At 38.1% G+C, this 26,874-nt stretch overlaps 2 protein-coding genes across 9 annotated transcripts in view; both read left to right on the top strand.

The window, feature by feature from the left end:
• PLS1 (plastin 1) overlaps positions 1-4,074 on the top strand; it is a 146,189-nt gene extending 142,115 nt beyond the window's left edge. For all 6 annotated transcript variants that reach the window (XM_074191153.1, XM_074191156.1, XM_074191157.1 and 3 more), the window contains 2 exons: positions 1,760-1,884; positions 2,124-4,074. In XM_074191153.1, the coding sequence (XP_074047254.1) occupies positions 1,760-1,884; positions 2,124-2,259 (261 nt within the window). In that variant the 3' untranslated portion in view covers positions 2,260-4,074. The remainder of the gene's footprint in view (positions 1-1,759; positions 1,885-2,123) is intronic.
• Positions 4,075-13,674: 9,600 nt separating this feature from the next.
• TRPC1 (transient receptor potential cation channel subfamily C member 1) overlaps positions 13,675-26,874 on the top strand; it is a 72,604-nt gene continuing 59,404 nt past the window's right edge. The window contains exon 1 of one of the 3 annotated variants that reach the window (XM_074191147.1): positions 13,675-14,098. In XM_074191147.1, the coding sequence (XP_074047248.1) occupies positions 13,675-14,098 (424 nt within the window). Of the gene's footprint in view, positions 14,099-21,097; positions 24,790-26,874 lie in introns of those variants that run through there. The other 2 variants (XM_074191148.1, XM_074191149.1) reach the window with 2 other exon arrangements.

The following is a 26,874-nucleotide window of genomic DNA, read 5'->3' as shown; positions in this document are numbered from 1 at the left end:
TGTCACACATATAAAAGGCAAATATGATTTTTTGCCTTGGGTTTCCTAGGATGGGACTTATTGATGATACTGTCATTTTTGATAGCCTGCTTCTAATAGGAATATCATGAGGTAAAGCTAGTTTTAAAGAAAAGCACTGAGGTCAGTTTTAAGCTCATTGAATTTGAAGTGGTACTGGAATATCTTGATGAAATGTCTGAAAAGTCATTGAAAATGCAGTATTGCTTACCTGGAGAGAGAGCAGGACTGGAGATTTAGTTTTAGAAATTATCTGCATAAAGCTCAGAGTTAAAGCCAAGAAGATGAGGGGAATTCTAAGACAAAATAATATAAGGAAAAGAGCAGGCTTCAAATATAGGATGTGGAATATTTGTCATATATTCCTTTAGAAACCAGGCAACTACAGAGGTAATGCACCTGAGAAAAGTGGCATTAGACCAGTAGTTTCTTGAACATTGCAAAAACTGTGTACTTCGGTGCCTCTATCTGCTTCTGCTCTCTATTATTTTAGGTCTTTTCAGTGATTAAGATCAGGTAAGAAAAAAAAATGAGGTTTAGAATGACCACTTTTACCTAGTCCAAAAAAACAAACAAACTGGGAAGGGAACATCCTTAGGGTTTCTCCTTGATTGTTGGCCAAAGTTCCCAAAGCCCCAATTAGTCATTTTTGGGCCCTGATTGGCTCAGAGTGAATGAAAATACTGTTTCTGTTTTGAACAGAAACCCAGAGGGGCTTCCCCTTCCAGATTGTCTTGGTTTTTTTTTTTTCTAATTATGCAAAAGAAGCCATTCTTTGCTTATAGCCTATCGTTCTCAATTCTTCCATCTTTTTTCCCATAGTCAATCAGTTTCCAAGTCATTTCTTCCTCTAAAACACTTCCCATATATTTCAGACAGAGAGCTCCTTGAGAATGGAGACCTTTTTTTGGCCTTTCTTTGTATTACCAGGACAGTAACTGGCACATAGTGGGTTCTTATTAAGTATTTGTTGACTGATTGATACACATATTTGTCTTCTGCCTGTAGTACGGACACTTGTTCCCTTTCATTTTCGCTTAGCTGACCATAAGTTTTATCTTTTCCAGAGAAACATTCAGCATAGATTTAAGAATCAACAATCTAAAGGATGAAATGTCAGCAATTTATAGAATTTACTTGAGTTTCAGAGAGTTGTATTCTCTTTTGGGATTATAATTCTTATGCACAGCATACATAGTCTAAAGGAAAGAACATCAGCCTCAAGGTCAGAATTCATAGTCTTGGTTTAATACTTAGCTGTGGGACCCTGGGCAAGGGACTCAACCTTTTTAGACTTATAGTTTCCTTATCAGTAAAACAGGCATACTAATACCTCAATTCCTTACATCTCCAAATTGTTGTGAGGGAAGCTTTCTATAAACCTTGAAGTATCATCTAAATGTGAATAGTTTTTACAAAACTGGTCTATTAAAGACACTGTTCATATTTTCCATAATCACTTTAGCTAATATTTTATAAAGCTCCTTATCAGAACTTACTAATATAGGCAGTGCCATTATAATCAGTATAAAGAACTTTGGTATTATTGTATATACCAAAGGCAATGCTAGAATGATTTGTTAAAACGATGTATGCTGGGGGATTGGCTAGAGAGATACTAAGTTAGATGAAAGAGAAATACATAACTGCTTTCATTTATGTAATCAAAAGAGGCATTGCTGATTCAGGTTAATGAGGTTAGTAGTAATACATTTATGAATCTTCATCACTTGTTTTTTAGGATAAATCTATTAGCACAAGTTTACCTGTATTAGATTTAATAGATGCCATTGCACCAAATGCAATTCGTAAAGAAATGGTCAAGAGAGAAGACTTATCTGATGAAGACAAACTGAATAATGCTAAGTAAGTGTTCATGCTCTATTTGTGAATAAGTTATCCTTTGAATTTTTAGAGCATTTTAAAAGAAAAGCATGCTTTATTCATAAAATTGATACTGTTGTGATAGTTTGTGATCCAGAGCCTTCCAGAAAATCATTCTTATTTGACAATATATTTCATTACTTATTTAAAATATATTTAACACAGAATTGAAATAGACAATAAGGAACAGGAAAATGAGATGTTTTTCTTCTCTTTTCAAGATATGCCATTTCGGTTGCTCGAAAGATTGGTGCCCGGATATATGCCCTACCAGATGACCTGGTAGAAGTGAAGCCAAAGATGGTTATGACGGTGTTTGCATGCTTAATGGGGAAAGGACTGAACAAAATAAAATAAATGAAATGTGTAGTTAATATCCTGCCATGTTAAACATATTGAATGCCACAGAGTTTACAGAATTCTAATGTTTAGTGGGTATAAAACCAGAGATTATTATTTGTATGCACAATGATTATAGATTCATTAATGATATTTAGGTATCTTTATACTAGTTAGACTGTCAGCCTTTTTAGATCATATGATTAATTAATAATTAATTCTAATAATAGAAATTGTTCATTACCAAACTCAGATTTGGGTTTTTTTTTTTTCTTTTTAGTTTCTTTTTCCTAAAACACCATTAATCATGACTGGTTTGTTCTCTTTCATAATGTAAAAAAAGATCAACCAAATCAACACATTATTTCAGAACCTGCTGGGGGAAAATGTGCTTGATTTTTGTGTTATTTAATTTTAATCACAAATTTATTTAAAGTCATGCTTTATAATTCAGCTTTTTCAATTTTCTTCCAAATATGCACTATGATCAGCAAACTAGCCTTGTCCTATAAATTTCCATTGTCTAAAATTGAAAGTGACAAATATTGCTTATTAATATTAAACTTTTTATATGAGAACCATTTCTTGAATAAACTTAATATTTTGTTCTCTTGTTTAAACAGCTCTAGCTTCTTACTGAAAACTTAACAAAACTGTAGTGCTATTACTTTTATATTTAGGAGCTGATAATAATGTGGCATTAAACATATGGCATATTAAAACTTAGCAAGATATCATTAATAGAGTGTACATTGTGCAAAACATATGAAATATTTAGAGTTCTAAAAATGTGTGAGAATTTTCCCAATCAATTAATTCTTTATTTTGTGTCCAGCAACATTCAATTTTTTGACCTCTGGTCTCTGAAGGTCTTAGGAATTCTATTCATTTACATTCACAATTGGTAACCTCATCCCCTCTTTCTTCCTGGGCTCCCTTTGAGACCAGAATTCAGCTAGCATATAGCTAGATATGCTGACCTCATCTTGCACTGGTCATAGTTCACTTAGGAACCAATAGATGAGAGTGTCTCTGCAAAAAATGAATAAGGATAATATTTAGTGGATAAAATCTTTTCATGTTCTTTTATAGCTTGAGTGGCAACATGATGCAGTAACAAAAGAGTTGGATTGAGAGTCTGGGTTCAAATCCCAGTTCTGCTGCTAACTACTTTTGTGAACTTGGCTAAGTTGCTTGACAAATAATGGACCTCACTTTTCTCATCTTTGAGATGAGGATATTGAACAAGGTGACTACTGAGATCCCTTCTCATCTTCTTTATATCTTTGATTCTAAGTTTCTTTCAGATTGGGGATGAATGGTTACTCTTGGTATCTACCAGTTACTAGGTGGGTTAGTCCCTTAACAATTCTTGAAATGCTATGAATAGGGAGTAGATATGTTTTAAGCCATCCCAGTTCGTGGTTGGTTGCTACCATTTAAAATTCCAAAGTTTCCACCTCCCATCTCTGATGCTGTGCCATGTGACAAAAGTTCTCTCACTTATATTTCACAGGGAATACTGGATTTTCTCTTCTGTATTTACCACTGCTTAAAGTATGAATAGTTGTCAGGGAAAAGAAAGAACACCCATTTCTTTGGAAAGGAATTTTGCAATGGAATGATTTGTAAATGGAATCTTAAAGTAACATTCCTTTGCAAAAAAAGACATTTTTGTCTTTATTTTCTATTGTAACTAGGTTATTTCACTGTGTAAATTAAAAGGTGTTCTCACCCTTCAATGGGATCATTTAAAATTTTTCTCTCTGATTTTACGTCTTTAAATTTATATAATTATGATGAGGACATTTCCCCCTGACAAAATGTATTTAATAAAGATATTATATATGTAGAAATGTGTCTGTGTTTCTTCCATTTAAAGAAAATATGTAACTTTTAAGATTATAAACTTGCATTCCAGAAAATGAAAGAAAATAATTTTAAAAGTAGCAACTTTGTTTTCAAATAAAATGTTTTTCTTATGGTTATTTTAACCACAAAAATGATCGGGTGGGGTGTCTCATGAATTCATCCTGGGAATTTGCCTATGCCAATCCATGGAATAAGTACCATATTCTCTGTGGTTTTTGTGTTAGTGAAAACCTCTATTCCTCAACTTCACCTCTTGCAGAGAAGTGCCAACTTTTTGCAAGGGATGTATGAAATCAGTGGAATTGGGAATTCTAACCCAATTAGAATTTGTGTCTGAGTTCCCAATTCAACTGGCTAAATTTCTTGAACTAGCTTTATTTCTTTGAAACCTAGTTATATGACCTTGACATAATGGAATTAGTTCTCCAGAGAGGATGACAAATATGTTTGGATACTGTAAAGCAAACAAATGACACATAATAATGACTATACCATGCTTAATGGAATAAGATGTCAAAGAAGTTGAAGCTCTTTTAGTCGCTGACAGCCCTGTTTCCCTCATCTCAGTATAGAAGTGGTCTTCAAACTATGAATTCCAGGATAGGTATCGACTTAGAACTCCCAGCAAATGAGTGCCCATTCAGTGTTCATAAGTGAGTCTAATAGATGAGGAGGTAGAACTCTCCCTAGACTTCAAACTAGGGCCCCTGACACAGGAGACAGACTCGGGAGAAAGGCAGAATATTCAGCAGATGATATTTTTGGCCCTAGCTATCTTGTCCTGGCAGGGATCACTAACCTTACATGGCCACAACTATGCCATCATGGAACAATGAGAGAACTCAGCAGTATCCTATCAGTATGCCCCCAAAGAGTATGTGTTCCAGCAGCCTATCCTCTTACCTTGAATGCTGACTCTTCTACCACAGATTCTATCATTTCCTGTGACCATCTGCTTTGTTGATTCATTGCCCAAAGTCCCCACTGCTCCTCAAGCAAGGAGGAAGGGCAGCAGTTTTTTTGATATCTGCACTGGCAATGTTTAACAAAAAAAAACCTAAACCTAGTACCCAAAAAACCCAAACAAGTATTCCAAATTTAACAAAAACTGAAGTCAATCTAATGAACCTGTTCTCAGGAAGAGATGATTTAAACCTAATGTCACAATTATTAAACCCTTTCTGTTGCCATGGATTTAGAGTTCCTACGGTAACTTCTTGGTACAGTTTCTGGATTGGGCTGGAGAAGAACTAATCTAAACACCAAGTTGTTGCTACAGTTGATATATGCTCTAGGACTGTCTTTGATGCACTGGCATCAACATAAATTATATCAATGTGATGTCTGACTTATAGTTACAACTACTGGGTGGATACACAACTGGAACAGCATATCCAAAGAGTTGTTATCATTGATTTGGGTTGGAATAAAATAGCAAAGAGTTTGAAAACCTTCCAATCCCTGGGAGCAGGAGCTCCCCCCTTCCTTTCTTCTCAGTATGGAAGCTGCTTTACAACTATGAATTCCAGGAAAGGCACAGTTTGAATTGGTTTAATCTGCCAGTTTCTTCAAAGTGGGTAGGAGGGGAAAGGGAGATTTGGTTCTTAACCCCCCCCCCCAGCTCAGGCTTAACTCAAATGCTCTTCCCCCCCCTTGTGTTATAGTAGTGATTTGAACATTTTTATCTCTGTCCTTCAAAGAGATGGATTGTATTTTTCCAGCTGTGGATAATATGCATGTATAAATGAATATTAAAGTCTCTATGTAGATATGAGATTTATATATATTAAAGATAAAATATTTTCAAATAAGTAAAATAAGATATATAGGATAACAAAGAAAATCAAGTTGTCAAAATATTTTGAAAATAGGTTAAGAAAACTTATCTTAAAGAGTTGGCCTGTATATAAAGAGATCAAATCATTTACTCAAGAGACAAACTGTGTCAAATCTTCCTGACCTGTTCTCTATCTCCTAAGGGCACCTGGCACATCAAAAGAAACCTTAAGAAAAATGCTTGTTAACTGACAAGATCATGATGTCTCTAATAATACATATAAATGTAGATACATATGTGTGAATATGCACTTCTGCAGATGGGTAGATGGTGCCCTAATTCATCTGAGAAACATTGTTGATCTTAAATGAGAGGGCAAGAGAGTCCTGAGGAATGAGACCTCTTTTTGTACTGGATGTCCTAGATTCTCTTTCAATGCTCAATCTCCTCAAACCCATCCCTAGTGCCTGGAGAAACCATATTGATATTTGGGTCCTCTTGTTAGGAATTGCTGCAGCCCCAACCCCAATCAGTTCTTCACGTGTGAACTTCCTTTTAGTATGTCTACTCTATCTTTCTCTGCTCCATCAAATAAATGTAGTTCTCAGTTCTCCTTTGCTGGCATGTTCTTTTCACCTATAAATTTTGGGAATCTTCCTGAAGAGATGGGCAGCCAGAGCTCCACATCTCAAATCTCAAAAATTAATGTCCAAACTGGACTGTAAAGTGTGACCCTGCCTAATTAAGCACATTATGCAGCCTATATTTTCCTATGATTATTTGAGGAACCTCAAGCAAAGCCTAATGGTATTTCCCATGTATAATATACCCTCTTCAATTTTACCTATTAGGATCTCTGCCATTCTTCCAAGTGCCACTTTCCACTTTCCACACTTAGCCTTTCTTGGTCCCTCAAGTCATGTCTCTTTCTCTACTTCCAATACCTTGTATAGATTTTCTATCTACCTATTTATGTACAAAGGGCAGCTAGGTGACAGGGTGGATAGAGTGCTGGGCCTGGAGTCAGGAAGACCTGAGTTCAAATCCAGTCTTAGACATTTGCTTCCATATTGCTTCCATTGATGTCTAAAACACATATATTGAAACAATAGTATTTAAGGCAGTTAGCTACATCAGAGCAATTAATCAACAAGCATTATTAAACCTCTACCATTTCTATTTGATAAGCACAGGCAATAGAAAAACAAAAGGGAAAGTTTTTGACCTTGAAATAATAATCTAGCAGTGGAAGATCCCATGTATACCTATCCATTCAGTTCTTTCAGGTGTGTCTGACTCAGTGACCCCATTTAGAGTTTTCTTGACAAAACCATATTAGAGATATTCGCTATTTCCTTCTCCAGTTCATTTTATAAATGAGGAAACTAAAGCATGGCTACTTGGTTTGGACCCACCTGCCCTTCTTTTCTTTAGACACTCTGGAGCTACCTAGGGACTGGGATCATTGTGTACTAGAGCTGTTCGGCTGGGTGGTAGGTTATATATATCTACCTGAGGCTATTTTAAGAAGGTTTTTAGGGAAGAGTGAATAGATAAGATCCCTCCAGCCTCTCCAAGGGAGACTTTGATTTCTGCTAGAGAAGGCTTCTGGAGATTGCAGCTGGCCATTCTCCTTGATTCAGAGGGGATACTGGGCTAGAATTATGTCTATCTATACCCCTAACTATTGAAAGTCTAAGGAAATAAATTTTAGGGTCAGGTCATTCTTCAAGGCCCTATTCCTTAATAGGGAAGCTCCATCTGAAAGTGTAACTGTGTCTCTCTTCTGACCAAATGCCAATTCCACAAAGACCATCACACATAGTACTTAGCAAATAAATCTATTCATCTAAGCTGAAAGCAAATAGAAATCAGAGATTGTACAGATTAGAATAAAATAGACAGCACACAGAAGGAATAAACTCTCCCACTGGATAAGAGAGAGTCTCACCCAAAGGGAGATTCCATAAAATTTCTAGTGTGACAAGCTGAAGATAAACATCCTCTACATGTTGGCTTCTTCTCAGTATTGCTCTTCCTCGAGGGATCTCTCCCTGGAAAAAAGCCTGAAACCTCATGTCTTCTCTAATAGCTGGAAGTTGGAAGCCCAGAATCTCTCCACAAGCTCTCATCTCCACCCTTCACAGAAGTCAAGAGCACCAGGGGCTCATTCTCTCCAATTAGGAGTTTTATGCAATTGCCAGGTTTGAACCCTGGATTACAGAGTGTATATTTATGTTGGACTATAAATAAGAAATGAACCATTATGATCAAATGTCATAAATGCTTTAGGGAAGAGTGTGGTTCGTATTAGTATCTAGAAAGGTTAACTTTATCAAACACTAAGCCTATAGACAAAATACTCAGTAAAGTGACAGAATGAGAGACTACATGGTTCTTAACTTCAGAGTAATGTTGACAAGAAAATTATTTTTGAAATATAAAAAATTAAAAGAAGCATATGGGAGGGAAGGGAGGATGGTAGAAAAATGTGGAAATCATAAATTTATAAATGGATGAATGTTGAAAAACCACCATTGCATGTAATCAGAAAAATAAAAGTTCAATTAAAAAAAGCATATGTAAGTGGTTGGAAAATTGTTAAAAATCTTATGTAGTAATGAAGCAATTGGTCTGGAAATGAGAACTGGGTTCTAGTCCTGGTTTTACCACTAACTCCTGGTGTGGACTTTTTAATCCATAAAATTGACAAAATGGTTTTCAAAATCGTTCAATTTCTAGAAGATAAAACCTAATATTGACTTGGAGTGGACTTTGAATGATGGGAAAGATGCATGTTGGCTGATGAAGGAAGAAGTGGGTGACAGTAAGAAAACATGGGGATGATCTAAATTAAAGCATATGCAAAGACAGTAAACAAATTGTTCTCATTGTAGCAGATGGGAGCAGGCAGGGCCACAGCAAAGCTATTCACATGATTCAGTGTTTATTTGCAGCTTTAAAGTCATCTAGATAATAGTACTGTACTGTACCATAATTGGTACTTTGAAGAAAAAGACATAACAATTAGATGGAAACAATACATTATGCATGAGCCTGCCCCTAGGGCACTTTAATCATCCATAAATGATGGCATCATCTGAGAGATCACAATTTAGAAAGTTAAGAGTTGGAAGCAACCTTATTCACTACATCACTCTATCTAACTCCCTCAGCTTACTGATAAAAAAAAAACCCCACAAAGTCAATTAGAGGACTTTTGCCATTATATTCATATTAATTAGATTGTGAAAGAAGTCTCCTAGCAAATAAGAAGCAGGGCTAGAATGGAGCCCAGGGTTTCTGAAAACAAATCTAGTGTTCTCTTCACTACTACATACATTTAAAGATCCACAATTTCATTACTGTAGTGACCTCTAAATGTTCTTATAGCTGAAAAATTAATAATCCCCTACCTCAATGTTGTGTCTCCCTGAGTTTAGCCCGAGCAGACACAGTTCATTGTTGGGTCTGTTCTTGAATTTTATAGAGGATAGTTGGATTGTTGTATCTGCTCATGCACTTAATTTACTGCTATATGCCGTTGTGATTGAAGGATAAAAAGAAAACCTGACCTTCCCAGAAATATATTTAGAAAATAGAGAATTATTTTAATAGGCAAATAATGTCTTAGTATTATGATGAAAATAGGTTTGAGTGAGCAGAATGAGAACATTGTGCACACTAACAGCAACATTGTGTGATGATCAACTATGATGGATTTTGCTCTTCTCAATAGTACAATAATCAAAGACAATTCTAAAGGACTTGCTAATAGAAAATGCCATCCACATCCAGAGGAGGAACTATGGAGTCTGAATGTAGACCAAAACTTACTACTTTCAATTTTTAAAATTTATTTTATGTATTAAGGGTTTTTCCTCTCATGATTTGTTCCCTTCCCTTTTTGATTTGATTCTTCTTTCACAATCTGATTAATATGGATATAGCAATCATACATGTATAGCCTATATTAGATTGCTTTCTGTCTTGAGGCAGGGAGGGGGGGTGGAAGAGAGAAAAATGTAAAACTCAAAACCTAATCAAAAAATGATTGTTGAAAGTTATCTTTGTATGTAATTGGAAAAATAAATAAAATTTTTTAAAAACTTAAATAGGTTTGTATCTCTTGGATCCCCTGAAGGGTCTTGAAGATCCTTAGGAGTTCAAGAACCACATTTTGAGAATTATTGTTTTAGAGAAAGCATTAACCTATATTCCAGAGAGGTTTTCCCTAGAACAAGGGGTCTGCATCCCCCAAAAAGGAAATTAATTTATTCTGACATGACACAGTATTGATGAACCCATGAAATCTTAGTAATCGCCATTTCCCTTTCTAAATGATTCTAAGCCAACCTTTAAATAATATTCTAGAATGTTGAATTAATTTTGGATTGATGTTGGATTAATTTTAAATTCTACCCTCTACCACCTCATGATACGAATAAAATGTTTGTTTTCTTTTTCCCTGTGCCACTTTCTCATATCTCTGCCATTTAAAAAAAAATTACTGATCACAAATCAACAATCAGATCCAACATTTCTCTTGACATGTCCTCATTCATCACTTTCCCATTAACCAATTTTGTTCACTTCCTTCCCAGACTGAAGAATGTTATCCTTGGTAGGAGAGAATGCAAAACAAAAATCAAATCTATCTTTTTTCCTCCATTCAATAAATCATGCCATCTACTCTGAGCAGCAATCTATTCTAAACACGGATCTTCCTCTTTGTCTCAATCGAGCCAAAGCCCTTCCCTTTTTTGTCCTCAATGTTCTTCAATTTATTCTGAGATTTAAATCTTTATTCAGGCAGTCTCCCCTAACCAATTGAGATTGTTTCTATTCCTTTGTACCTAAAAGAGTTAAGATAGCAAGTGTGTGAACTTAGTGCCAGAGGATGTAGGTTTAAATCCAAACTGTCATTATCTGTGTGATCTTGGGCCATCATTTAAGATGTAGGGCTTCAGATATTTTTATCTGTAAAATGAAAAGTGTCCTCCTGGCTCTAAAATCTATGATCCTGGCATCTCTTGGGCTCATTTCCCCTGTGGAATGTTAGGTTGTGGAATCCTACATTACTAATATAATACTACATTTGAACTCTGAAATTTAGCTGCACTGGATTGATAATAGGTATTGGTGTTGATTGACTGAGCTTTTTCTCCTCCACCCCAAACATAATATGAATTAGTCATTTGTTTCCTTCTTTGGTTCCTGGACTTGGACATGAAGACCTGAGTTCAAATCTCACCTGTCATGGGAAGGTCATTACTGTAAGGCACATTTTCCTCCTATGTAAAATAGGATTTCTTAGCCCTACCTCAAAAGGATTATGGGGAAGTAAATGTAAAGCATTCTGCAAACCTTCAAGCACTCTGCAAATGCTATTTTTCTATTTCTACTTCAGTACAAGTTCCTCCATATTCATCAGAATCAGAATAACAGCACCCCATGTCCCTTCCGCCAATTTACAAAGAATAAAATAAGCATTAAAACTAGTCAAGAACTTCCCAAATGTTCTGCTTTTGGCGGAGAGTGTGCTCCAACAGATGTCTAAAAACTCTCTTTCCCAAGCTTCAGACTCATGTCACTAACTGCTTATTTACTAGATAGCTTCTGATCTTTCTTAATAAATTGTCCCTTCTTCCTGTCTTTTTTCCTCCCTGTTGATTAACACTGTGATTCTTTTAGACATGCAGGTTTGGAGCTTTGGAGTCATCCTCCATTCTTTCCTTTCTTTAACTCCTCATGTAACTAATCAGCTGCCAAATTGCCTTTATTTTATAGATCCCATCTGTACTCTTTTCTCCCCCTTAGCCTGCCATCATCAGGTTTGAGTCCTCACAGGCTCTTGCCTAGACTATTTCAATCTTTTTTTTTTTTATTAGTTTTCCTCCTAATGGGTATTCCTAAAGCTCAAATTTGACCATAGCACTCCCCTAATAGAATAATACAGTGGTATTTTCTTTCCTCTAGGGTAAAATATCAACCATCCATTGGCTTTAAAAAACACTGTCATAATCTTGTTCATGCTAAAGTTTATTAAAGGTAACTCTCTGTTTAGAACACTCATCTCTTTCCAACTCTCTGCATTTGCAAGGTTCTCCATTTTTAACTACTAACAAACTTCACTTCTAGAATATATTTTCCCCCTCATCTATGTTTTATGGAATACATTTAAACTGATCTCTAACAGGAAGGCCTCCTTCCTTTCCCTAAAGAGGCAGGTAGTGAACTTCAGAGTGCCAGATGTGGTCATTCTTTGTTGTTGTTTTTAACTGTTGGGGAGATTCTGTTTCTAGATGTTGAAAGATGGGTTGTTGGGAAGTGCTGGGTAGGGAAAAAAACTGGCTAAGATTAGGATTGGATTTACAAGGTTGGACTCTGTTTCATCTCTGCATTAGAGTGTGAGCTACAGAGAGAAATCTGCCTTACTTTTCTAATTAGATTCTCATCTCAAAAGAATTCTTTGCATGAAGGATGCATTTAAATTCATTTCAGTCCCATTGCTATCACCACAATCTTGAGGAAAGGCATCTTGAAAATGTCTATGGAGAGTACTTTGGAGGTGAATGGGGAAGATCTGATTTCCTCTGTGGTCTCTGACAATAGCGGTGCCATTCTTGGGCAAATGATTGGGGTAGCTGGGTGGTACAGGGGGCCTTGGACGTAGGACAGGGATCGGAGTCCGGCCTCTGACACCAGCTGTGTGACCTTGGGCAAGTCACTTGAGCCTGACTGCCTGGCATCCAGGGCCATCTGCAGTCCTGATTCTCATCCGGCCCCTGGACCCGGAGGGCTCTGGTGGACAAAGTGAGGCCGGGGCCTTAGCACAGCCCCTCACTCGAGTCCAGTTCATGCCTTGTCATGGCCTCACCTTTGAAATCGGAGGACAAGCATTACACCCCGACCTCAGTTTCCTGACCCCCAAATTCGGGAGGCGGATGCAAATGCTGCCAAGACCCCTTCCCGCGCGGACACTTTCCACTCGGGACCTCCAGAAGCGCTTTTCGGGTCTGAAACTCCTTTACTTTTTCCTAGGACCACGGGATTCCATAGTTTTGGGGCGCTCCCCCTACACGGGCGGGGCGGCTGGGAGGGAGTGCAGAGCCGGGCTCCGCCGGGCTCGGTCGGGGCTGCCCTTGAACTCGGGGCTCGCTGCCCCCCCGCGGGGCGGCTTCTGCACAGCCGCGGAGCAGAGACGCGGCGCCCTCCTCGGCCACCATAGCTGCGGGGCCGCTCCCGGGGGCCGCGGATGACGTGAGGGCGGCCGGGGAGCGGCGCCGAGGCCCGGCCGCGCGGCTCCGGCTCCGGCTGTGGCTGCGGCTGCAGCTCCGGCCCCGGCTCCCGCTCCGGCTCCGGCTCCCGCTCCGGCCCCGGCCCCCGCTCCCGCTCCGGCCCCGGCCCCGGCCCCGGCCCCGGCTCCCGCTCCCGCTCCGGCCCCGGCCCCGGCCCCGGCCCCGGCTCCCGCTCCCGCTCCCGCTCCGGCCCCGGCCCCGGCTCCGGCCCCGGCCCCGGCTCCCGCTCCCGCTCCCGCTCCCGCTCCCGCTCCGGCTCCCGCTCCCGCTGCCCCCCGGCTTCTCGCGCCTTGCAGCCCCCTCCCCCTCCCCCGCTCCTCGCGCCCACCCCGCTGCCCACGCCCCGCTCCTCCAGCCCTCTCCCTCCTGCCCCCCCCGCGGCACCCCTCCCGCGGCACCCCTCCCCCGGCACCCCTCCCCCGGCACCCCTCCCCCGGCACCCCTCCCCCGGCACCCCTCCCCCCGGCCGTCCCGAGGGCGGGGATGGGGCTGGAGATGGGGATGGGGAGGGAGGGGCGGCCGGCGCCGGGCCGCGCATGCGCCTTCCCCGCGGCGGCCGGCGGCTGCGGGGGCCGCTCGCCCGTCGGCGGAGCCCTGGCGGCCCCGGAGCGGCCGCGCCACGACGGGACCGTGGAAGCCTCCCGGCTCCTCTGCGGCCACGGGGCGGACTGGGGGCCGGGGCCCGAGGACGAGGACGAGGGGGCCGCCCCGGCCCCGGCCCCCTCCCCGCCCCCGGGGGCGCCCCCTCCATGGGCCGCCGTCATGGCGGCGCTGCCCCAGAGCCCGGAGCCGTCGGGCTCCTCGGCGTCCTCCTCCCCGGCCCGGCTGCTGGCGCTGAAGGACGTGCGGGAGGTGAGGGAGGACACCACGCTGGACGAGAAGCTCTTCCTGCTGGCCTGCGACAAGGGTGAGCCCCGGGAGCCCCGGCCCCGGCCCCGGGCCGGCCCCTGCCGAGCCCCGGGAGCCCCGGACCCGGGCCGGCCTCTGGAGCCCCGGGAGTCCCGGACCCGAATCCGGGGGCCGGCCCCTGCCGAGCCCCGGGAGTCCCGGACCCGGGCCGGCCCCTGCCGAGCCCCGGGAGCCCCGGCCCCGGGCCGGCCTCTGGAGCCCCGGGAGTCCCGGACCCGAATCCGGGCCGGCCCCTGCCGAGCCCCGGGAGTCCCGGACCCGGCCCGGCCTCTGGAGCCCCGGGAGCCCCGGACCCGGGCCGGCCTCTGGAGCCCCGGGAGTCCCGGACCCGGGCCGGCCCCTGCCGAGCCCCGCGCCTGCCTCTTACCGGGAAATCCGCCCCCGTCGGAAGCGTCAGGTGCAGCCCGGCAGTTGGCACCGCGGGCAGGGGCAGGGGCAGGGGCTTCTTCTCCCCCTCTCAGGGGGGAGGATGCAGGAGCCGCGGAGAGCCAGGCGCGCCGGGCTCGGGGTGACGAAGACAGGAGCCGGCGCAGTTGGGGGGCTGCCCAGGAGCCCCTGCACCCGGAGAGGGTCGAGCCCCAAAGCTTCAAAATGAAGTGGTTTTTATTTTGACTGGGTATGGGGGGAAAGTAGATTTTGTAGTTGCTTATATCTTGGTGATTTTTTTTCTGGACAACCTTACATTCGAGTGACGGAGGCCCCCCAAAATGGGAAGTTGTTTAATGTTTGCAAATTGGGGGGGGGTTGTTTATATATTAAGGAAAATAAATAGAAACTTAAATTCTTTCAGACTCATAGACTTTTAAGAGATCTGGCAAAGAAACAACCAAACTTTCGACACTGAGATACAATGAGTATATTATTTCTTTCCAGAAGAATTCTTTTCTCTACAAAAAAAGATTGATGGATTTCTTTAATAGCAGTCATTCTCATTTAGTATAACATATAATTTGTTTACATTAGAATTTATGTGCCTCTATGTTGTACAACTACATATAGGAATATATATTCATGATTTTTATTGAAGCAAAGTTGTATCTTCACCAGCATACACTAACAAAGGTAAATGCTTTTTTGTTAAAAGGTACTTTACTTATTTGCAGCCTTTTTTCAGTTTCAGCTGTGGGCAGTCTTTAATGACAATAAAAAAATTCAAAGAACAGTCAAATGCAGTTTTCCCCTCATAAAGATTATGAGATTTAGGGGTGGTTAGGTGGCACAGTGGATGGAGCACCGGCCCTGGAGTCAGGAGTACCTGAGTTCAAATCCAGCCTCAGACACTTAATAATGACCTAGCCTTGGGCAAGCCACTTAACCCCATTTGCCTTGCAAAAAAAAAAAGATTATCATGTTTGACCATCTGGGATTAGGGTTTTCTGTGCTCTCAAGTTTAGTACTTTATTTTTCAGAGTATTTACTTCCCTCATCCCAGTCAGCTCCTTAAAAATTAACCTAGATTTTAAGTTCTGAAACAAGTTGTAGGTAAGTATTGCCATCAGAACTTTAGATGTGGAGGTTGTAACACATTTAAACTTTTGTCATAGTAAGTGGCATTCTTTTTTCTTCCTATGGAAATAAAGTTACCAGAAGTTCCAAGAGGTTGGCCGCTGCAAATTTAGCAACTGCTTGTTGAGTGGTACTTTTCTTGGTGTCCTCTCTATGTCCATTCTTGGATGTAGATGCCACTGCCTGGATAGAGATCCTCTTGATTTTTACCAAGGATTTGCTCCTTGAGGCACCAACAGGATGAAGTTCAGTGAGTTTCTTGTTAAGGCATTCCCTTAATAATAATAATAAGGATGGTCCAGAAAGTCACACCAGAGAGGAAGGGGGGGAAAATAACAGAAACTAATGAACTACAAAGCTGCTAAAACTTTGGTAGGACCTTCTTTTAGATTAGCCAGTATCTACAAGGGGAGTGGAAATCTGACCTTGTAGCCATACTTAACCACAAGTAAGTATGTTTTCCATACATGCAGTTGGATATGTGCACACAATAGATTTATTCCCATAACTTCTTTTTCCCAATTAATTTTTAATTCTGGAAAGGAGACAAAGTATTTGAACTTTTAAATTTGGGTCATATTCTAGGACTTAGACATTCCAATCTTTTTAAAATTTTCAAATATCTCCATTTCCATTAAAAAAAAGATAATTCAGTAATCTGAGTGGAAAAAGTCATTGTAATTTTAATCTAACATTCATCTTTCAACCACTTGATTGTTTTATGATTAAGGATCCAGAAGGCATATTTTTTTATTAGACTTTTCCTCTTAGGTTTTACTTTGAGAAAGAACTAGGCATCTTTTACATTTAGCCCTTTTATTCTCAAGCATCCTACTTTTATTTTATTGTTTTTGTTTATTCAGGAATACCAAAAAAAAGGTCATTCATGTAGGGATATCTAGCAGCAGGAATTTCATATTTTAATCACTTTTTCTCTTAATCATGGTAATTGGTTAGAGTGAAATACGTATTTTGAATTTTAACACATGCATTTTGAATGATATTTATGTAATTTGCCTTAAGATTTTTAGATAGCATATTTGAAAGATGATTATATAAACAGTGGTGATTAAGTTTTTACTAAATTTTTCATTTTGACAAACTCATTTTAAAGATTGTTTATCTTTTAGAAGAAAATATACATGGATAGAGCACTAGCCCTGGAGTCAGGAGTTACCTGAGTTTGAATCCAGCCTCAGACACTTAATAATTACCTAGCCGTGTGACCTTGGGCAAACTACTTAACCCCATTTACCTTGTAAAAACCTAAAAAAAAAAAAAAAAGAAGAAAATATACACATACAAATCAAAATTTTAAAAGGTGAAATAATAATGATGATTTTCTATATTTCAGGCACTTAAAAAAACCCTGACATTGTGCTTGGGATTAATTTGGGGAAAATGGTATATCTTGTATAATTAATACCTAAATTTTCATTGAAATATAACTATACACCTTATTCTTTTGAACTTCGTATGTACTAAATCAGTATTGTTAAAACTTTTTTATTGTGACCCTCACTAAATAAAAATTGTGAAAATCTACTCAAAATATCAAATAAAACAGTACTGTTTTCGGGACAAAATTGAACATTTTCTAGACAAAATTCGTCAGCACAGACCAAAAACTTCTTATTAGGAAAAGAACATGTACAAAAACATTTGTTTATGGAAAGACAACCTGATCACATCCAGGCTGAGTTTAATGCATTTTCTATATTTTTCTGAAAAATGAGCTTCGGGTTCTTTGTATTAAATTTAGACAGTAAAGATAAAGAAGCAAGCAAAATCAAACCAAATAAATGCCCAGGACATTTTTTTTTCAAGGCAATGGGGTTAAGTGGCTTGCCCAAGGCCACAGGGCTAGGTAATTATTAAGTGTCTGAGGTTGGATTTGAACTCAGGTACTCCTGACTCCAAGGCCAGTGCTCTATCCACTACGCCACCTAGCTGCCCCTAGGACATTTTTTTTTTGAAAGAATTTTTTCATTCTGTAATAAACTATCCTTGTATAACTTTTCCCTGTTGGTGGAACTCTCGGAAAAAATTGCTTGTTTGCAGAGGGTGACAAATTTCTCTTTACTCTTGTTTGTTATCCCATAGTGGCTATGGTTATGTGGATGCCAGTAGAGGCAGTAATCCTTTGAATATATTTAGTTAAATTAATGAACAACAAGAACGAAACCATAAGTTTAAAACAAGAAAAGGAGAGTGACTTTATTACTGTAAGTCACCCCCTCATTTTACAGATAAGACTCTGAGACCCACAGAAGCTAATGGACACACGATAATTAGCAGTGTCAGTATTCAAACCTAAGACCTATGAAATACAACCTTCTTTCTGGATGTAAACTTTGATCTGTAGAATCCTGTAAGAATGGTAGGTATATCTTATTCAAGGATACCTACCTGGAGCATAGCTTTAAATATGGATTTAATTCCAATTTAGAGATTTAGAGGCTGTAGATCTTAGGACTTATTGAGTAAAAGCATAGAACAAATTTGAGGATCAGAATTATTTTAGCGGAAAGGTAAAATGTGGAAAATTTTAAGGACTTCAGTATTTTAGGAGGGCAATATGGTAATATAGTATTGAACACAATGAATCCTATTGTAATGACTGTTTCTGCACCAGATCAACAAACATCATAGGAGTAGGAAAATGTGAGGACTGGGCTAGGTAATCTCTACATTGTCTTGTAGCTTGAAAATCCTCTGCTTCTATGAAAGAATGCTCTTTTCTAAATAATTGGTGATAAGTATATGTTTTATGTAAATGAAGTCTACATGAAGCATAGTCCAGATCTCTCCATCTCCTTGTGCCTTCCCTTTCAGAATTACCCTGCATTTTTTGCACATATTTTGCATATACTCAATTAATGTACCTGCAGGACCAGATTCATTTTTGTCTTTGTATTCTTAATGCCTCATACAGTGCTTGAATCATAGTAGACACTTACAAAACCTTGTTGATTGTCTATTTAATGACTCCGGGCTAGTGTTTGAAGATGTGGCTGGGTCCCCTTTATTCCATAATCATTTCTCTCGATTGACTTAGTCTTTATTGTAAAGTGTCTTATTGGGACATAAGAGGTGACCCCATTTCTTGAGGGTTGTGCTAGTAGAGGACAAGCTTAAATAGCTACTACCTAGCTGAAAAAGCTTTGAGTCTAGTGACAAAACTTTCTGCTCTTCAAAGATCAGCCCATCAAATGTATAAGCTCTCATTGATGAGAAAGTTGAATATTAGGTAACACATCTTCTGACACTGACCTCATAAAACAGATTAAAATGTAAAAGTGTTGTACTACCCCCTGATGTTTTAGAGAGCAGACAAAAGTAGGTGTAGCATGCTAAGAATTACAAAATTATTCAAAATGTCTACAAACTAAATTTAATCATTGGTAATCCTGCCATATCATCTTTGTTTAGTGAATAATGAGCCACTGAATAGGGTGAATCATGCTACTTGAGAAGCTGAGCCACATTTATATCAACATTCTTGTTTTTATTGAAACCAAACAACATACAGAAATTAGAAATGAATGGAAGGATAGCTCCCAGGTATTCTTCAGAAGCCCATAAAGAGATTTGGTTTCATGGCATCTCAAGTGTAAAACTCCTTATTTTATGAAATGTTTGTTCATCTTACCTTGCAGTACTCAAAACAATCATAAATAGACTATAAAGTCATATTGATGCATAACTGAAATTATTGCTTTATACTAGAAATACTTAACATTAGGAATTTTACCCAGGAAATGAGAGGATAAAATTGACTACCTGGAAATTGAAACTCAAGATGAGTAAAGAGATATTATGAGAGACACTAGCTACCTTTGATGAATTGAATTTAGCTGGCCTAAATAAACTACATCGTTGGGTCCTGAAAGAACTATATCATTGCTGACCCACTATCAATGATAGTTGAATGATTGTAGAAAATAGGAGAGTTGCCACAAATTTGGAGAATGGAGAATCCCATTTTTCAAAAAAGAACAGAATTTACAAAATATAGACCAATGAACTTGACTTCGATTCCTGGAAAATTACACAATGAATCACTAAAGAGATGGTTTTTGAATATTTAGATAGAGAAGCAGTGATTAGAGACAACTTGACTTCATCAAGAATAGGTCATGTTGGACAAACCTTTCTCCTTTTGACAAGATTTTTAAACTAGTGGATGAAGGAAATGCTACTATGGATATATTTACCATGATTTTAACCAAACTTTTGATAACATCTCATACTATTCTTACATATAAGGGAAGAGATAGATTAAAAATTGATTTGAGTGACTGAACTGAAGTAACTGATTTTTTAAAAAACAGATTTGCATTGATCTCTTCCTATACTGTATAACTTTTCTCTATATCCATCTTCCTAGCTCTCTAGTCTCCTTCAAAGAGTAGTTTATTAAAGATCTAGTGTGATTGTGGTAGGAGATCTCTAGAGTAGTACTTTAAGGATCTGTGTTTGACCCTGTGTTGTTTTAACATTTTATCAGTGACTTGAATAAGATCCTAGATGGCAAATTTGCAGATGACAAAAAGCAAGGGAAGGAAAGTTAACAGAGTAAGAATCTTGATAGGCTAGAGCAGTGGCTTGAATATAAGATGAAATTTAATAAATTATATTTGGATGCAGAATAATTAAATTTCAAATGATGGATGGAACATCACTAGCAGTTGATCTCATAAAAGCTCTGGGAGTTTTAGTCAGTAGTTTAAAGTAGCAACGTAAAAAGTTAATGCCATCCTGAACCACTGTAATTGGAACATAGCTTCCAGGAAGAGGGATATGGGAGCCCTATTGTACTATGCTCTTGTTAAATCTTATCCATACTGGGCACCACAGTTTAGGGAGGGCAAAATTAAGATTAACTGGAAAAGGTCCAGAGGAAGGCAGCCATGAGGTGAAAGATCTTCAGTCTATATTGTATGATAATTGAACTGAGGAAATTTAGCTTGTAGAAGAGAAGATATGGGGAGTTATTTGTGATAGCTATGCTTAAATATTTGTAGGACTTTTAGATGGTAGAGGGATTGGATTTATTCTGTTTGGCCCAGAGGACTGAGTCAGGCACAATGACTATAATATATGTTTCAAAGAGGCCAATTTAGAGGACATCAAGAAAAATTTCCCTAACAATTAGAGCTACTCCAAGTGGAATGGTCTACCTGTAATAATGATTGTGTGTGTCTATTTGTATATTTGTGTGTGTGTGTGTGTGTGTGTGTGTGTGTGTGTCTGTGTGTCTGTGTGTCTGTGTCTGTGTCTGTGTGAGTAGAGGTTGAATTTCCTCTCCTTCAGGGTGTTCAAATAGAAGTTACATTATATAGAAATTGCTTCTGTATATGGATTAGACTGGATGGTTCCTGAGGGACCTTCTAGCTTTCAAATTCAGTGATAATTTGTTACAGATGAAGAAAAAAATTCATCCTGATAATACTATATATATATATATATATATATATATATCTATATATATATATCTTTAAGGTTTGCAAAATACTTTAATTATATTATCTCATTTGGTCTTCACAACAACCTGTGATGTAAGTACAATTATTATTTCCATTTTATAGCTTGAGAAACTAAAGCTGAAAGAGGTGTGACTGCCCAGGGTCACACAGCAAGTAAGCTTCTTGAGGACTCTTATTTACCTGACAAGTACCTCACCCAGCATCCATGTAGAATTTGACAAGATACAAAAAATGCTCAAGAAATAATACTTAAAAATAGGATTCCTATTCAAGAAATAAGAGGCCAAAGATTTAAGAAACTTAAAGCATGAATACTTTAATAAAATATATTTGACTATCTTTTTTAAATAATTCATTCTTATTTTATTTTCAATTCTGAATTCTTTTCTTTTCTCTTCCTTTTCACCATCCATTGAAAAAACAAGAAAAACAAAACCCAGTACAACTACATATAGACATTCAAAACAAATTCCTACTTACCCTTATCTAAACAAAGGAAGAAAGCATGCTTCAGTGTGCACTGAGTCCATTGCCTTTGAAGGTGGATAGCATGTTTCATTATAAATTCTTTGAAATCATGGTTGGTCATTGTGTACTAAGATACTAAGTCTTAGAGCTGGCTATCTTTACAATGTTGTTACTGTCATGCATATTATTCTCTTAGTTCTACTCACCTTGCTTTGCTTCAGGTCATATAATCCTTCCTAGGTAGTTTTTTTAAAACCATCTCCATTTTTTATGACACTATAATAGTCTATCACATTCATATACCATAATTTGTTTAGTCTTTTCCTCATTTATTGAGTATCGTCCCCTCAGTTTCCAGTTCTCTGCTGCCATAAATTATTTTGTGCATTAGAATCCTTTTCTCCTTTTTAAAAATCTTTTTGAGATAATAGACCTAGGAGTGGTATTGCTGGTTTAAAGGTATTGCAAAGTTTAATAGTTTTTTGGGGAAAAATTACAAATTACTTTCCAAAATGATTAGACTAGTATACAGTTCTACCCATTGTTCATTAGAATATTCATTTTCCCATAGCCTCTTCAGCATTTTTTTTGTCTGTTTAGCTAATCTTATGGCTGTGAGGTGCTACTTCAGAATTGTTTTAGTTTAAAGGTCTCTAATTATTAGTGATTTAGAGCATTTTTTCATATGTCTATTAATAGCTTGGATTTCTTACTCTGAAATTGCCTATTCATATCTTTTGAACATTTATCAATTAGGGAATGATTCATAAATTTTACTCAGTTTCCTCTAAATTTTAGAAATGAGACTTTTATCAGAGAAAGTATAAAAAAAATTGAACCAAGTTTCCTGCTTCTTATCTAATTTTAGCAGAATTGGTTTTGTTTGTATAAAAAAACCTTTTTACTTAACTATCTTTTTTTTTTTGCAAGGCAATGGGGTTAAGTGACTTGCCCAAGGTGACACATTAGCTGTCTCAGAGACAGGATTTGAGCTTAGGTAGGTCTTCCTGACTCCAAGACTAGTGCTTTATCTTTTTTTTTTTTTTTTTTTTTTTTTTTAGGTTTTTGCAAGGCAAATAGGGTTAAGTGGCTTGCCCAAGGCCACACAGCTAGATAATTATTATGTGTCTGAGGCAGGATTTGAATTTAGGTATTCCTGACTCCAGGGCTGGTGCTCTATCTACTGTGCCACCTAGCTGCTCCTATTTGACTATCTTTTAATAGTATTAGAGAGAGAGTCAACCTTCATGTCAAAAGACAAATATTCAAATTCTTCCAGCTCCCTTGCAACCTCTCAGTGCTCTAGGCAATTCTTTTAAGAAAAAAATCTTTTTTAAGAAAAGGTTCTGACCTCTAGGTAGATGGAGTTTCCCAAGAGTTCCTTTCATATCAATGAAAGCACAAGTCTAGTTCTTTTCCTTTTCCTTTTAACTGTCAGAACAGTGACCAACTCAAACATTTTGGAATCAACTCTCAGTATACATTCTGATCATCAAATGTTTAGAGAAAAAGTTAAAATCAATGCTGCATTGAAATTCGAAAAAATCATAAACACAAGAAACGTGCTAATAAGCTGTTATAACAGCTTTTAAACTGGTAGCTGAATAACAGGAAATAGACAAAATTAAAGTTACTGATTCAAACCTTTTTCAGAGAAATTTAACTAATGGAAACATAATCATAATGATGAAATTGTCATCATAATGACAGAAATGATCTTGGCGATGAAATATATAGGTAGAGAGATGATAGACAAAAGCAGCATTGATTTATAATATTAAGTTTATAATGGAAAATTGTAAACAGTATCATTAAAATAATAAAAAGCAAGTTTTGTACAAGGCAGTTTTGTAGGTGAAACTAAAAGGGGGTACACAAATAAATAGGGTATGGAATGAATCTACCAGAATTTCAATCATAATCTGGTCCCATTGGCAACAATAATAAAGTCATTGTATTTGGACTCTTCCAACTCAGAATCTAGGATGAGAAAGTGGATGTAGCATTTAAGGGGATGAATTTGGGAAGATTAGACCCAAGTTCATAATAACTTTATGCTGAATTGTAACACTACTGGGAGCTCATTTTTTTTTTTAGGTTTTTGCAAGGCAAATGGGGTTAAGTGGCTTGCCCAAGGCCACACTGCTAGGTAATTATTAAGTGTCTGAGACCGGATTGGAGCCCAGGTACTGCTGACTCCAGGGCCGGTGCTTTATCCACTATGCCACCTAGCCACCCCGAGCTCATTTTTTAAGATAGCAGATACCTTTAAAAAAAAAATCATCTAAGGTAATGTGACTTATCCAAGGTCACACAGCTAGGCAAGCCAATTTGAACTCAGGTCCTCCTGACTCCTGGGCTGTTGCTCTGTTCACTATGCCACCTAGCTGCCCCCAATACCAGACACTTTGATCAAGATAGTGGAATGGGAGTTTGGAAGAGAGCTAGGTACCATCCCTCAGAAAGCACTATAAGTGACTCTTAAACTTCTACATAAAATCACCACTCTTACAAAAAAAAAAAACCCCAGAAAACAAGCAGAATAAAGAACTAATTCAATTAAACATCATGGAGTAGAGAAATAACTAATGTAAAAGCAAAACAAAAGGAAAAGTTAACTGCTGACTAGCTTAAGAATTGTCCTAAAAGGGGATCGCTAACAAAAAAAAAAGCATTAAGGAAGAAATAATGTTAAGAAAGTGATAAGAGCACATTTAGAAAACAAGCAAACCTAAGAATTGTCCTAAAAAGGGATCTCTAACAAAAAAAAGCATTAAACAAGAAATAATGTTGTTAAAGTGATAAGAGCAAATTTAAACAACAAGCAAACCTTAGAAAAGGCAATGGGGGGGGGGGGGGGAGTAGGTGGCGTAGTAGATAAAGCACCGGCCCTGGAGTAAGGAGTACCTGGGTTCAAATCCGGTCTCAGACACTTAACAATTACTTAGCTGTGTGGCCTTGGGCAAGCCACTTAACCCCATTGCCTTGCAAAAAAAAAAAAAAAAGAAGAATTTCCATTGAAATTTAATATATTTATGTCAAAACGAAATGTAACCTTGTTAAAATTCAAGTAACTCCTTGGAATACTAACACACTAAGCTTCTCTTATTAACATCTAAGTATAATTTTTTTTTCTACACTTTTCTAGCTTTATGAGAACATTTTGATTGGAGATGGAGAATGGGAATTGAAGAAAGTCCCAGAGCATAGAACACTGTTGGGTATGGTAGGTCTCAGATGAAAACACAGGAAAATATGGCAAGGACTTGTATTACAAGAGTTATTTTTAGAATCATTATTCAATTAAAAATGGAAAAATTGGAAAGCTGGCAAAAAAAGTGTTTGAAGGCACACTTATCATTGACAAGAAAATTGTAACCAAATCAACACTTTAAATATGACAATATTTTTAACATTCTGAAGAAAAAGGAATAATATATTTATTTTAATTATAGAACTTAGGGCTATTATTAACCTTCAAGGAGAAGAAATCAGCAGAGACAAAACAAATGGGTTTGGTGATATAGAGATTAAAGGATTTTGCTAAAGAAAAAGCAATTTCTTAATGGAAGGGAAATGACTGAAAAAGCTATGGTAAATGAATTAAAGAAGTCAAATCTTCATAAGTACTTCCATTTAAAAAAATTGCCCTCCATCAGACTTGAAGTAAAGGGAGATGTGTTTAGTGTATCTTCGTGTCAGTTTTGCAGAAACTCTCTTTAACATGTTTATGATCCAATTTAAAACTTTGAACAATCTGATTGCCAATCAAAGGTTGGCATTTATTCCACAACCACATGTAATGGAATATTGTTGTAGGCTATGACATGATGAAAATGAGGAATTAGAGTAACCTGTAACTTTTTACATGACCTGTTGAAAAGTAAAGTTATAGACCGGCTAGGTAGTGCAGTGGATAAAGCACCGGCCCTGGAGCACCTATCTGTGTGGCCTTGGGCAAGCCACTTAACCCCATTTGTCTTGCAAAGACCTAAAAAAAAAAAACCCTAGAAAAGTAAAGTTATAAGAATGTTATTCACAATAACTACAACAATGTAAATAAAAATGTCACTAAAAGGTAGTTTAACTTTGTTTAACTGAAAAATAACTAATGAAGAGAGAGAGAGAGAGAGAGAGAGAGAAGAAATAATGAAGATAATGAATCATACTCCATTCTTAAGGCACTGCTAGTTTGATCATTACTTGGATGAAATATGTAGTCTCCATTTTTAGTTGGGGCCCTTTTTGGCTGTTTTTGCATAATTAATTTGTCACTGGAAAGAATTCAACCTGAAGGAAGAGGGGAATTTTTTGCCCCTAAACTAAGTGATGTAAGGAAATAATTTTTTTTAAATTTCTTTAAAAGAAAAGGTTGAAGAAAAATATTTACAGAAAATGTGTCAGAAGTTCAACACCCAGAATCTCAAAGGAGTTGTCTTCTCTAGAGCCATATATAAATACATTTCTCAGTGAAACACTGTCCCAAGGACTAGGTTGTTTATTAAAAATTATATAAACACGTGAAAGGATGCCCCAAATTTGTTGATCTTAGAAATGCAAATTCATAATCTTAAGACTCCTTATTCTGTAGAATGATAAAAATATAATTTAAAAGATAAAATCTAGTGTTTGTGGAGATGTGAGAAATGGACAAAATAATATATTTTTGGTGGGTGCTAAGAAATGGCAATAAGTAGTATCTAAACAAAAAAACTGATTTGCCTTTCCACCCATCAAATGTATTGCTAGGGTTCTAGCCCAAGAATATTAGGAAAAAACTTGATCTATATGTGATTATATTACCTTTATAAGCATACTCATAACTGTTTTATAACAAAAAAACTGGAAGCTATTGAAAATGGAGAATGGCTAATAGAGCCAGTTCTTTTGAGTTTGTAAGAGCCAATTTTTAAATTTTCAATGTGCACATTTATACCTTGAGATTGACAAGCTATACATTAGGGCTTGATTTACTAGTTTGATTATTGTCTAGGTTTAATATAAGTGATGAAGAAAATGTTAACAATGAAAATTAAACTAAAATATTTGTGCCTTTTTAGAGAGCCAGTTGTTAAACATTTACCTATACACCGTTGAATAAATTGTTATATGTCAATGTAATGGGATATTTTTTGTGTTGTAAATAGAAGTATGAAACATTTCAAGGAAATATGAAAAGACTTTTATGACATATTTTAGAATGAAATTAGTACTATCAGCATTGTATACACACTGAACGTATATATTAAGTAAAAGAAAGAATGATATAAAAATGATCAAAGATGATGGAATTCCAAGATAAGCTTGGGAA

The sequence above is a fragment of the Macrotis lagotis genome, chromosome 6 (assembly GCF_037893015.1).
Source record: "Macrotis lagotis isolate mMagLag1 chromosome 6, bilby.v1.9.chrom.fasta, whole genome shotgun sequence".
NCBI classification, from domain to species: domain Eukaryota; kingdom Metazoa; phylum Chordata; class Mammalia; order Peramelemorphia; family Peramelidae; genus Macrotis; species Macrotis lagotis.
Note: the sequence above shows the minus strand (reverse complement) of the source record. Positions and strands in the feature narration are given on the sequence as shown.